Below are 14,651 nucleotides of genomic sequence, written 5' to 3' on the forward strand. Positions count from 1 at the left end.
TTCACTGTGTCTTTGTTTAGTTTTGTTTCCAGGATCTGTCCATTGATGAGAGTGGGGTGTTGAAGTCTCCCATTGTTATTGTGTGAGGTGCAATGTGTGCTTTGAGCTTTACTAAAGTTTCTTTAATGAATGTGGCTGCCCTTGCATTTGTAGCATAGATATTCAGAATTGAGAGTTCCTCTTGGAAGATTTTACCTTTGATGAGTATGAAGTGCCCCTTCCTGTCTTGATAACTTTGTGTTGTAAGTCGGTTTTATTCAATATTAGAATGGCTACTCCAGCTTGTTCCATCAGACTGTTTGCTTGGAAAATTTTTTTCCAGTTTTTCACTCTTATGTAATGTCTTTTTTCCCGAAATGGGTTTCCTGTAAACAGGAAAATGTTGGTCCTGTTTGTTTAGCCAGTCTATTATTAGTCTATGTCTTTTTATTGGGGAATTGAGTCCATTGATATTAGGAGATTTTAAGGAAAAGTAATTGTTGCTTCCTGTTATTTTTTGTTGTTGTTAGAGTTTCGATTCTGTTCTTGTTGCTGTCTTCTTTCAGGTTCGTTGAAGGATTACTTTCTTGCTTTTTCTAGGGTGTAGTTAATGTTCTTGTATTAGTGTTTTTCCATTATTATCCTTAGAATGGCTTTATTTGTGGAAAGATATCATGTGAATTTGGTTTTGTCATGGAATACTTTGGTTTCTCCATCTATGGCAATTGAGAGTTTTGCTGGGTATAGTAGCTTGGGCTGGCATTTGTATTCTGTTAGTGTCTGTATAACATCTGTCCATGATCTTCTTGCTTTCATAGCCTGTGATGAGAAGTCTGGAGTAATTCTAATAGGTCTGCCTTTATATGTTACTTGACCTTTTCCCCTTACTGCTTTAAATATTCTGTCTTTATTTAGTGCATTTGTTGTTCTGATTACTATGTGTCAGGAGGAATTTCTTTTCTAGTCCAGTCTATTTGGAGTTCTGTAGGCTTTTTGTATGTTCATAGGCATCTCTCTCTCTCTCTTTTTTTTTTTTTTAGGTATGGGAAATTTTCTTCTATAATTTTGTTAAAGATATTTTCTGGCCCATTAAGTTGAAAATCTTCATTGTCATCTACTCCTATTATCTGTAGGTTTGGTCTTCTCATGTCCTGGATTTCTTGGATGTTTTGAGTTAGGATTTTTTTGCATTTTGCATTTTCTTTGATTGTTGTGCAGATGGTCTCTATGGAATCTTCTGCATCTGAGATTCTCTCTTCTATATCTTGTATTCTGTTGTTGATGCTCGCATCTATGTTTTCTGATTTCTTTTCTAGGGTTTCTATCTCCAGAGTTCTCTCCCTTTGGGTTTTCTTTATGGTTTCTACTTCAATTTTTAGATCCTGGATGATTTTGTTCAATTCCATGACCTGTTTTGTAGTGTTTTCCTGTAACTCTTTAAGGGATTTTTGTGTTTCCTCTTTAAAGGCTTCTGTTTTCCTGCATATCCTTCTTTATGTCCTCCATCATTATCATGAGAAGTGACTTTAGATCTATGTCTTGCTTTTCTGGTGTGATGGTGTATCCAGAACTTGCTATGGTGGGAGAGTGTGGTTCTGATGATGTCAAGTAACCTTCATTTCTATTGCTTCTGTTCTTATGCTTGCCTCCTGCCATCTGATTATCTCAAGTGCTAGCTGCCCTCAATATATTTGATTGGAGCCTGTCCTTCCTATAATCCCAGTTTATTCAGGACTCCTCAGAGTCCAACTTTCTCTGTGTTACTTTGATTGTGGGCTTCTGTGAACCTGAGATTCTGGGTGTGTCAGAGTTCTTGGCAGTCAAGCTCCTTTGAGACCCTGAAATACTGTTGTGACCCAGCTCCTGTTATCCTGGGATCCTGTTGTCCTAAGACCATGGGCATATTACAGTGCCTGGAAGTGGTGTCTCCTTTGAGGCCCATGGAGCTGTCTCGTCTGTTTGAAACCAAGGTAAACCAGAACTGCTCAAAAGGAACCTGAGCCTCTGGTCAGGAAGGGCTCTGGCGTCCTTGTTTGCTGTCACAGGCCCATAACAATTGGCTTGGAACAGATGTTTTGTTCCACTCACCAGTGATCCTATGATCTCGTGGAGAGTCCTCTGGGGACTGTAAGGGTGTCCACCGATTCTACACCCAAGGTTACCTGGTGCTGGTGCCGACCGGGAGGGACCCCTTTTCAGGCCAGTTTTCTGCTTCCATACTGCTGTCTCAGGCCCCACGTGATTGGCTTGGAACAGATGTTGTGTTCTACTAACGAGTGATCCTCCCCTCTCTGTTTTTAATATTCTTTCTTTGTCCTGTGCATTTGTTGTTTTGATTATTATCTTATAGGAAGCATTTTTTTTTTTCTGCTCAAATCTATTTGGCATTCTGTAGTCTTTCTGAACATTTATGGGCATTCTTTAAGTTAGGGATGTTTTCTTCTATGACTTTGTTGAAGATGTTTACTGGCCATTTGAGTTGAGAATCTTCATTCCTTTATATATATCTATTATTCTTAGTTTTGATCTTTTCATTGGTCCTGAATTTCTTGGATGTTTTGGGCTAGCTTTTTGCAGGTTTTTTTCTTTGACCGTCATGTCAATATCTTCTATGGTATCTTCCATGCTTGCAATTCTCTCTTCTATCTTTTGTATTCTGTTGGTGATGCTGTGTTTACTGTTCTCTTTCCTATGTTTTCCATCTCCATTGTTGTCTCCCCTTTGGCAACATTTCTTTTACAAATATTGGTGTCCATATGTTTGAGATATTGGATAATGAGATATTATCTTGGTAGATTTTTCCTTTGATGAGTATGAAGTGACACTCCCTGTCTCTACTGAATAATTTTGGTTGAGTGTATTTTATTAGATATTGCTATGGCTACTGCAGTTTGCTTCTTGGGATTACTTGCTGGAAAATCATTTTTCCACCATGTTACTCCGAGGTAATGTCTATTTTCATTGCTGAGATGTGTTTCTTGTATGCCGCAGAATGATGGATGTTGCTTTTGCGTCCATTCTTTTACCCTGCACGTTTTAGTTGGGAGAATTGAGTCCATAGATATTAAAATATATTAATGATTAATGTTTGTTATATACTGTTATTTTTGTGTTGGTGGTGTTACTGTGTGTGTGTCTGTATCTCTGTGTGTGTGTGTCTGTATTTGTGTGTGTGTTTGTGTGTTTGACTTTTTTTTGCTGGTATGGAATTATTTCCTGTGTTTTCCTGGTAAGAGTGGGGTGAGTAGTTATCCTTGTTGGGTTGCAGTTTTCCTTTCAGTATTTTTCATACAACAGCCCCATATGCTTACAAGTGTGTTATAGGCCAGAAGGTGTTTTACCTTTGAACCATTTTCCACTCCCTCACAGGATTCTAGACAAGCACTCTATCATTAATAAAACAACATCAGGCCTATGAATAAATTTCAAGAATATAGCCTATATGCAGATGTTATAGCACACACACTATAGCATAAGAAAATATATCAAGGTTCTTTAACCTGAGTTGTTCACAAAGACTTAGTTTAATTGGCTGCATGAAATAGAGATATGAACTAACTCTAAATCAGGAAACACAGTAAAAGTGAGACTTATTCTCATGAAGCTAAAAAAGTAATCACAGAAGTTCCCTGAGGAATTCTACTTCTAGTGTTATCCAAAATTGTGGCATGTGCATGACTCCATTAATACCTTAAGCAGCAGTGAAGATTCAAGATACTCTCCAGTCTGAATAGGAATTACACTCAAAAATAGATGGCAGGACAACTCATATCAATTAATCTGTGGTTTACCTAGCAGAGAACAAGTGATCAGATTCTGTGGGTGAGAGCACAGGACACATTCAGTAACATCTGTCACATTTGGTATTGTAGGAGGACTCAGATGCAGCTAGATTAAAGTCTGTCCTATCACTATTTAGGTAGCATTCTGGGTCATATTTTCTCTTGACCTCATTCTAGTCTTACAAAAATGAGAAATAATGAACCTTTTAGAGTTTTTGTATAGGTCAATCTAAGTTCTGTATACAATAATTACAGAATGCATGTTTTCTCAGAAGTCCACAAACTTCACCAAAATTAAATAAATATTACCCTCTAATCAATATAACACTAAACTGTGCAGTCATGTATACTTTTTGTATACCTAGGTGAGAGAAACTTCTTCTCAAGCAGGGAAAATGGATGGCACTGGATTGAATATAGAGATTGTACCTGTCACTGTGTCCAGCTGTTTCCAGAATTTTCCTTTATGTTTAAGCATTCCTTATGCTGAAGTTAGGGTCTTTCTACTGTGTAAGAAACCAAGATACCAAGAATCATCACCAGTAATTATACTTACACATTATCAAAGATTGCACATGACCATAGTTTTGTTATAATATCCTCTATAAACTGTGGTGATTTTAACCTCCTATCTTTATAAAATTTCAAGAGATTCATGGTAATCAATACTCAAAAACAGCATCTGGTCTACCACAAGTTTGAGGAAAAAGGGGTCACTTTATTTCCATATGTATACCACTCACCTCATAAATATTCACAAAAACTGTCTTCAAAATCTAGAGTGCAGAGTATAATGGTCTGTTATTCATTCTGTGGGTCATGCCACTAAATCTCTCTTTTCTTTCTTTCTTTCTCTCCCTCTTTCTTTCTTTCTTTCTTTCTTTCTTTCTTTCTTTCTTTCTTTCTGTCTGTCTGTCTGTCTGTCTGTCTGTCTGACTGTCTGTCTGTCTGTGTCTTTTTCTCTCTCTCTCTGGAGTTTACAGTTCATTGCTTTGCTAAAGTTATTATTATTATTTTTTTATTATTAAACTTTTGTCATCTCTCCTCTGAATTCTCTTGTGAACATGAGAACTGAGGAAAAGCCTTCACCAAAGGATAGTCTACCGATCACACCACATTCATTGATTTGTTAAATTCCTGTCACCCACATTTTGCTGCCTTTTCACTTTTAGTTCATTGTCACTGCTGCGACATGAAGGCTTATTATTTTGTTTTGATAATTAGTCTGAAAATCTTGAATTGTTTTAGGAATAAGCAGAATCTGGAGAGGTATGCTATCCAAGAAAGGCATCTAGGAAAAAGCTAATTTTGGAACTTTACTGGTAAAATGGTTTTCCTCTGGTGGTGAACAGTCCAAATAGGGGTCATGCAAGAGGGAGCAACATCTGAGAAATTGTTATTGTTGAATTTTTTCAGGTGCAGTCAAAATGGAAACCAACTACTCTATCCCTCTGAATGGATCAAATGTGGTGATCTATGATTCTACCATCTCCAGGGTTCTGTGGATCCTCTCAATGGTGGTTTTGTCCATCACTTTCTTCCTTGGTGTGCTGGGAAATGGTCTAGTGATCTGGGTAGCTGGATTCCGGATGCCACACACTGTCACCACTATATGGTATCTGAATCTAGCATTGGCTGACTTCTCTTTCACAGCAACTCTACCATTCCTCCTTGTTGAAATGGCTATGAAAGAAAAATGGCCTTTTGGCTGGTTCCTGTGTAAATTAGTTCACATTGTGGTAGATGTAAACCTATTTGGAAGTGTCTTCTTGATTGCTGTCATTGCCTTGGACCGCTGTATTTGTGTGCTGCATCCAGTCTGGGCTCAGAACCACCGCACTGTGAACCTGGCTAGAAATGTGGTTGTTGGGTCCTGGATTTTTGCTCTCATTCTCACTTTGCCCCTTTTCCTCTTCTTGACTACAGTTAGAGATGCTAGAGGGGATGTGCACTGTAGATTTAGCTTTGTATCCTGGGGCAACTCTGTTGAGGAAAGGTTGAACACAGCTATCACTTTTGTAACAACTAGAGGGATCATCAGGTTCATTGTTAGCTTCAGCATGCCCATGTCCTTTGTTGCCATCTGCTATGGACTCATCACTACCAAGATTCACAAAAAAGCCTTTGTTAATTCCAGCCGTCCTTTACGAGTTCTTACAGGAGTTGTGGCTTCCTTCTTTATCTGTTGGTTTCCTTTTCAATTGGTGGCCCTTTTAGGCACAGTCTGGCTCAAAGAGATGCTGTTTAGTGGTAGTTATAAAATTCTTGGCAGGTTGGTTAATCCAACCAGTTCATTGGCCTTTTTCAATAGCTGCCTCAATCCAATTCTCTATGTTTTCATGGGCCAGGATTTTCAAGAAAGACTGATTCATTCCCTGTCTTCTCGTCTGCAGAGAGCTCTGAGTGAGGACTCTGGTCATATCAGTGATACAAGAACCAATTTGGCTTCACTTCCTGGAGACATTGAAATAAATGCAATATGAGGAGGGGGCTGTGGGATGCATTTTGTCCCACCTTAGTCCCATTCCACTTTTGTTTCACCATATGCTGTGACAAGAACATTATTAATCTGAAAAGTACTTCTCTGTCCCCTGAATTTGGGAAAAAAAGTAAAAGTCAAAGGGGCCTAGAATATTCAGAGGGTATGAAAACTGAGAACATAGAGTCTATATATACAGCAACTGGGAAGGCCTCAGACTCACTGGGTTGGGTTTTTCAGGTGAAGTTGGTTGTAGGAAGAGTTATGGTATTACTATAAGGAACTCATCATCTATGGTCTCTTAAGAAGCTCTAAAATTCATTGATCTTCCAAAATGACAAGTCAAACACTGGGTTTGTCTTTGGGACCTGAAGAGAAAGGGTAGAAATTGCTTATGTTGTTCCCCTGGGAAGCATTTTTATCAACAAAGGCTAAAAGAAAGACGGAGAGATGGGATTATCCACTATTTCTTAACTAATAAGAAATATTGTTCCACCCATTTGCCTAAGAATTTCAGGAATTTTTTTTTAATGGCTAAGTAGTCTTCCATTGTGTAAATGTACCGCATTTTCTGTATTTATTCCTCTGTTGAAGGGCATCTGGGTTCTTTCCAGCTTCTAGCTATTATAAATAAGGCTGCTATGAACATAGTGTAGCATGTGTCCTTATTACAGGTTGGAACATCTTCTCTGTATTTGCCCAAAAGTGGTATAGCTGGGTACTCAGGTAATACTATGTCCAATTTTCTGAGTAAGTGCCATACTGATTTCCAGAATGGTTGTACAAGCTTGCAACCTCAGCAACAATGTAGGAGTGTTCTTTTTTTCTTCACATCCTCACCAGCATCTGCTGTGCCTGACATATTCAGAGCCATATTCAAAGGATGGCTCTCAGCTATCCTTTGGATGGAGCACATGGTCCTCAATGGAGGAGCTAGAGAAAGGACTGAAGGAGCTTGTAGCTCCATAGGAAGAACAACAATATGAACCAACCAGTACCCCTAGAGCTCTCAGGGACTAAACCACCAGCCAAAGAGTACACATGGAGGGACCCATGGCTCCAGCTGCATATGTAGCAGAAGATTACCTTGTTGGACATCAATGGGAGGAGAGATGTGCTTGGTCCTTAGAAGGTTCGATGCCCCAGTGTAGAGGAATCCCAAGACAGGGAAGTGGGAGTGGATGGGTTGGTGAGCAGGTGAATAGGAGGTATTTGGAGGGGAAACTAGGAGAGGGGATAATTCTTGAAATGTAAATAAAGAAATTATCTAATAAAAAAGAAAAAAGAAACAAAAAAGAAAAGAAAAAGAAATATTGTATAAGTTGGTTTAAGGGAACTGCTATAGGAAAGAACACAATAAAATATATAAAAGGGGGGCTTAAAATATTTCTTTGATAGGGAAATAGAGTCAATAAAAGAAAATTATATAATTTTCTTTAACCATTGCCTACATATGTATATACGGATTAAACTCATTTGATAATCTTCATGTTGACCCATCCTATCTTTCCACATGTCCCTTCACCACATTTTCTTCTCTATCTTCTTTTTTTGAGATTTTAATATAATCACATCATTTACTTCCTCATTTTCATTTTCCAAAATTTCGATATACTCCTTCTGTTTTTTTTTTTAAATCCATGGTGTATTTTTAAGGATTTTTATTAATTGTTACATATATGTAGGGTGAATTAATTTACTTGCTATTGTGAATACAGCAGCAATAAACATGGATGAGCAGATGTGTATGATAGGCTACTGTGTCTTTTGGGTACATGACCATGAGTGGAATAACGGTGTATAGGTTTTGTTTCTTGTTCTTGTGTTTTCTTTCTTTTTTGCTTTTGTTTTGTTTGTTTGTTTGTTTTTTTAAGATAGGTGCAATAAACTTGAGTTCCCTTTCCTTTGCCTGTAATCAGGGTACTTTAATAAAGAGAACCCATGCATATAGAACCAGATGTTTTCCAATCTCGAATCTAGTAGGAGATGGAGATATCAAAGACACAAAACTAAAGCTTCAGGGTGTTTTAATTTGTTTCACATGTAGATGTAAAGTAACTTAGTGGATTCTGTCTACCATCTTGTGGTTGGTCAGACACAAAGCAAGAAAACAAGTCAGCCTCTCTGTCAGGTCTTAAAACCACTTTTTCTCCCTTTTTAGTGCCCTCTGCTGAATCCCTAAGTGTAACTACACAAGGAAATGTGACTGATTAAACCATGAAACCCCTATCTCTTCAGAAGGTACATTTGGGATTGGCTTTTTATTTCACTCACCCCAAGACAAGCACTATTCTGTATTTTAAAAGAAGCCTTCCCAGAGATTCATCATCTTGAACCTCTGCTGGATTTCCCTCACATACCTAGCTCTTCTGTCTCTTGCCTAGCTCCATATTCCACAAGAGTTATGGTTTCTCAGAGGCCAATGTACAACAGATGCTTCAGGGAATATAAAACCACTGGGAAGACCCTTTTTCTTTTCCCTCGTAAACTTTTTCCAACCATTGGTGAAGATACTGAAGCATAGAGCATGCAGTTTAAAAAATCTGGTTCTGTGACCTGAATGTGTAGCTCAGTTGAAAGCATGCTCAGCCTGTTTGTTGCCCCGTGTTCAATTCCTACTACTGTACAATACCAGGCTGTAATTCAGGAATCAGTAGATAAAGTCAGTAGAATCACATCAAACTCCAGCTATTTTTCACAATCACTGAGTCAGGTGACTTGGTATTTTGGAGAATCAGTTATGGCATCATATAGACTTCAGTACTTCTCTGAGCTAGAGAAATGTCCTTTGACATTTACTACAGCATCTACTCTTTGGTACTGCCTCTCCTTTTTGAACTGCTCATAGGTCCAGAAATGAAGGAGCAAAAGCTGACCATTAGCCCTTTGTATCGACTAGTAAAATACTCATTTCCCATTTCCATAAACTTATTCTCTGTTAGTGTAGTGGTCTCTGTTATTAAGAAGGAAATATCTCATTCCTTCTTCCTATATTATCACTTTTTATCACTTAGTTATTACAAGCAACATTCCATACTTTCTTGCATTGTTTTTCTCTCTAAATCTCTTTCAATATGGGCTTTCTGTGCTTACTCTTTTGGCTTTGAAGTCTGGTGAACAAGCCATTTTTCTGACAAACTACACTTATAGGTACTACAGGAGTAATCTACCATGCCCAGTGAGAGCACATAACTCTGGACTTCACTTGTTTCTGAATCTGGAGCTAGAGGAAAGTGCTCTGGAACTAACAGGTGTGATTTATTGTTGGAAGCCGGCCTGCAGTTCACAAGAAATGGGGTACACCTGGGAAGCAAGCCGGGGCTGAAAAGAGAGGGGAAACTAGGCGGTCAAGAGAAAGAATGGAGCTAAGTCACGTTTCCTGATCAAAGCTCAAATGTTTAATGGCAAATGCACTTATAAAGGGGAGGAGACTCATCCCCGCCAATTCATGCTTGGAGCCTGAACCAGGATAGGGTGTAGACTCCAGAATAGCTCAGTGGCCTTCCAGCAGGTAGCAGTATCTTGAAGGGGAACAGCTGCAGTGGCTTAACAATGGAGTGATCTAGGGAGGAAGGCTCCACTGGGTAATCTCCTTAGTGGCAGCAAGGTCAAGGTCTGGCTTAGCCTGCTTCAGGCTGGAGGAGGTTTCAATTTATCCTGATTACACTGATACTATATGTTGGAGAAGGTAGAACACATTATAATGTAGGATACCTCTCAGGGCATGTCACGATGACTGTTTATTTTCATTTACATCACAATAAATGTGTAAGAACCCAAGTCAGGCAGATGTGTTAGTTGCTCAGACATTCCAATAATTCAGGTTTTCCTTATCCATCCTGGGTCAAGCTTATAAATATCTGAGGAAAAGTGAGATATGAAATTTGAAAATGAGCACATCAATTATAGATAAGGACCCATACACATGTGACTAGTTACATTGACCAGTGATTTTAAGAAATATTTCTTCTATCTTGCAGACATATTTATGTATGCCAAATATTTTTATTTTTTTCTCATTTTGTCTCACTACCATAAATGTTGTAAGGAGAACAATATAGATATCAGGCAATTTTACATGCATTTATATTTGAGAATATCAAAGGCAATTGTGATTTTCAATAGGACTTTGTATTCACTTTTGGATAAAAGATCAGTGGATTCATTTGATTGTATGAAGGTGGAGGTATGAATGATATTATCTTTTTAAATAAAATTAAAATTTTAAATATTTAAAATATAAATTATATTAAAATATGATTTACAAGGATGTATATAGGAATGAAATTGACAAGAGTTGATGGGAATGGTTAGACTTTCGTGTCAATATTTTAGAATATAGTAAATGAGCAAATATTATCTGAGATCTTTACATTCTTTCATTTCTATCAACCCTATCAATCTGACTTAAAGAAAACTGTTTTTAATGGTCTGATTGCACCAGAACCAATCAGTTGTGAGTGGACTTTATGAATATAGAGCAAAATCTATGGACTGAACTATTAGTATGGCACTTTTATAAAGTGTTTGAGGTCTTGTTCTATAGGGTTCTGTTGATGTGATAAAACATCATGACCATAAGAGCCACAAGAGAGAAAGGGCTTATGTTATCTTACACTTGTAGATAAAAGACCATTATTGAGAGAAGCCAGGGAAGGAACTCAAATATGGCAGAAATTGAAGCTGAAGCAATGGATGAGTGCTTCATCCTGGATTTTTCTCCATTGCTTACTGAGCCTGATTTTTTTTATATCACTCAGGAGCATCAAACCAGAGGTGAGCTGTAAGCTGTGTCCTCTCACATCAGAATAAAATCAAGGACATGTTCTACATATTTGCCTACATGCTCATGTTATGAAGACATATATAGTGGTTAATGATTAATGTTAACTTGTGTCAACAGAAAACATATAGTACTACTGAGCTGAAGAGCTAACTCAGTGTTTAAGAGCAGTTGTTTCTCTTTCAGAGGACCTGGGTCACATATCCACAGTTCCTCATCCAGGTGCACTTAAGAATTCAGTGCATGGGCAGAGCACCCAAAGTAAAGAAGTTTTCTGTCCTCTCTATTAGTTCCTGTAGCTGAATGACTTCTGTTTTGGTTCTATTTCAAAAAGACCAGGGCAGGACTCTGGTAGTATATTTTGGGGAAGACCAAAAATGAAAAACCATGGATCTAGGCCTGGGTACTAACTGATCTGGTCAGTATGCTGACTCTCCTTTATCTGCACAACCAAGGTAGCTTTCCAGCTACCTTGTCTAGACCATTCAATGTGACCATCAGTAGGAGGCAGGGTCAGCATTGCTCATGCCCTTGGAGTAGGCTCACTCATACCAACACCTCCAAAGCCAGCTCCACTGTGCTGCCCAATTGAGTCCCTGGTGACATTCTGTGATGTGCTGCAGCCTGCTAAAGTCTTATGCACTCACACCTTTGAGTCTGGCTCACTGTTGCCTTTGTTGTCAAGGCTCCACTGTGTTGCCCAGGTAGGTTCAGGGCATTCTGTTCTGAGTGCTACTGAATGCTCTCATGCCTACCCAGGGAGGGCATGCTACATGAGCTCTCTCATGCTACCCTACTGTAGCAGGTGAGAGGTGAGAATGGGAGGGCATCGCCTCTCTGTTGTGCCACTCAATGGCAAACAAGTGATTGGGTCAGCTTTCACACATTCACATCCTTGTATTGGCTTACTCACACCACCACAACTAAGAACAGCTCCAATGTGCTGCCTGGGTAATGTGAACTTCCTGCTCTTCTGAGTGGTACTATATGTGAGAGGTGGTGCTACCTCTCCAGAGTATCATAGCAATGAGGGGTGGGGCCAGTTCTGCACAGCCCTTGTACATTCACATTGTCCCAGATCACAGGCATCCCCATGTTCTCCATGGTAATATGAGCCATGGGTATTAAAACTTCGCAGCCTGCTGCTGAGCCAGGAACCAGACATAAGCCTCAGTAGCAGCTTGGGTTGAGATCTCACCATGGTCCCAGGTGACTCCACTCACAACAGGCTATTCCTCTTCACCCTTGAATCTCCAGTTTCATCTCTCCTCATAATGCTTGAGGTACTCTGCCTCTCTTTCTCTACGTTCTGTCCACCACATACATTTTGATGGGTCCTACTGTAGGCTAGACACACAGCTGGTGGGTCTCTGAGTGACCAACCCTGTCTGCAGTGGATGGTATGGCAGCAATGGGGCCTCTAGGTGTGCACAGCCCTCCTGTGTGGCAAGGCAGTGGGCAGGTGTGTGGACATGGCAGCATACAGGTCTCACTCTGTTTTTGTCAACAATAAAAATAGACATTATGACACATCCTTTCAGGAGAGATATGGTACCAGAGGAGTGCTCTCAATCCTAATCTCAGAGGTAAGATCACAACTTTCACTCCAACAACTGTCTAAAGCAAGACCTGCCAGGAATGCACAGGACACAGGAATAGCAGAACAGCTGGATCCTTCCAGTCTCCATCTGTGCTCTAAACCTAAGGCTGTCCCACAGATCTCCACATACAAATTCAACCCATGAGAGAGCTCATCTCCCCAGGAGTGCTGACAGACATAAGATCACAGGCTCACAGGCCCACACAAGGGACAAACTCCAACACAATAGAGATAACCAATGGCAAAAGGCAAGCACAAGAACCTAAGCAACAAAACCCAAGGCTATTTGGCACCAGCACAACCCAGTTCTTCCACCACATCAAGTCCTGGATCCTCAATACACCAGAAAAGCAAGGTTCAGATTTAAGATCACAAGGACATAAATAACTCCCTTAAAGAAATACAGGAGAACACAGGTAGGTAAACAGCTAGAAGCTCTTAGAGAGGGAACACAAATCCCTTAAATAATTACAGGAAAACACAATCAAACCGGTGAAGGGAATGAACAAAACCATTCAAGATCCAAAAAAGAAATCACAAAGGGAGACAACGCTGAAGTTAGAAAACCTAGGAAAAGATCAAGAGTCATAGATGCAAGCATCACCAACAGTATACAAGAGATACAAGAGAGAATATCAGGTGCAGAAGATACCATAGAAAACATTGACAAAACAGTCAAAGAAAATACCAAAAGCAAAATGCTCCTAACCCAAAACATCCAGGAAATCAAGGACATAATGAGAACATGAAACCTAAGGATAATAGGTATAGAAGAGAATGAAGATTCCCAAATTAAAGGGCCAGGAAATATCTTAAACAAAATTATAGAAGAAAATTTCCCTAACTTAAGAAAGAGATTCCTATGAACATGCAAGAAGCCCACAGAACTGCAAACAGACTGGAGCAGAAAAGAAATTCCTCCCATCACATAATAATCAAAACACTAAATAAAGAAAGAATATTAAAAGCAATAAGGGAGAAAGGTCAAGTAACATAAAGGCAGACCTATCAGAATTCCATCAGACTTCTCACCAGAGACTATGAAAGCTAGAAAGGAAAACTCCAATGTAAGGAGGGAAACTATGCCCTAGAAAAAGCAAGAAAGTAATCTTTCAACAAACCTAAATGAAGAAAGCCACATTTACAGAATCTCAACTCTAACAACAATAATAACAGGAACCAACAATTACTTTCCTTAATATCTCTTAATATCAATGGACTCAATTCCCCAATAAAAAGACATAGACTAACAGACAGGCTACAAAAATAGGACCCAACACTTTGCTGCATACAGGAAACCCATCTCAGTGACAAAGACAGACACTACCTCAGAGTAAAACACAGGAAAATTTTTTCCAAGCAAATGGTCCCAAGAAACAAACTGGAGTAGCCATTCTAATATAAAATAAAATCAACTTTCAACCTAAAGTTATCAAAAAAGATGATCAAGGACAGTTTATACTCATCAAAAGTAAAATCTACCAAGATGAACTCTTAATTATGAACATCTATGTTCCATATCCAAGTGTAAGTGCACCCATGTTCATAAAGAAACTTTACTAAAGCTCAAAGCACACATTGCACTGCACACAATAATAATGTCAGACTTCAACACCCCACTCTCAATAATGGACAGATCATGTAAACAGAAACTAAACAGAGACACAGTGAAACTAACAGAAGTTATGAAACAAATGGATTTAACAGATATCTATAGAACATTTTATCCTAAAACAAAAGGATATACCTTCTTCTTATCACCTTATGATACCTTCTCCAAAACTGACCATGTAATCATTCACAAAACAGGCCTCAACAGATACGAAAATATTTAAATAATTCCATGCATCCTATCAGATAACCATGAACTAAGCCTGGTCTTCAATACCAACATAAATAATAGAAAGCCTACATATAATTGGATGCTGAACAACACTAAATGATAATGTGGTCAAGGAAGAAATAAATAGATTCCACCTCACACCAGTCAGAATGGCTAAGATCAAAAATTCAGGTGACAGCAGATGC

General features: G+C 38.9%; 1 protein-coding gene across 1 annotated transcript; it reads left to right on the forward strand.

Annotated features, from left to right (window-relative positions):
- Positions 1-5,183: 5,183 nt before the first annotated feature.
- On the forward strand, positions 5,184-6,391 carry LOC110284199 (formyl peptide receptor-related sequence 1). The gene has a single exon (XM_021149890.1). The coding sequence runs from the start codon at positions 5,189-5,191 to the stop codon at positions 6,242-6,244; it is 1,056 nt and encodes a 351-aa protein (XP_021005549.1). The 5' UTR covers positions 5,184-5,188; the 3' UTR covers positions 6,245-6,391.
- Positions 6,392-14,651: the final 8,260 nt, after the last annotated feature.

The sequence above is a fragment of the Mus caroli genome, chromosome 17, assembly GCF_900094665.2.
Source record: "Mus caroli chromosome 17, CAROLI_EIJ_v1.1, whole genome shotgun sequence".
NCBI lineage: Eukaryota > Metazoa > Chordata > Mammalia > Rodentia > Muridae > Mus > Mus caroli.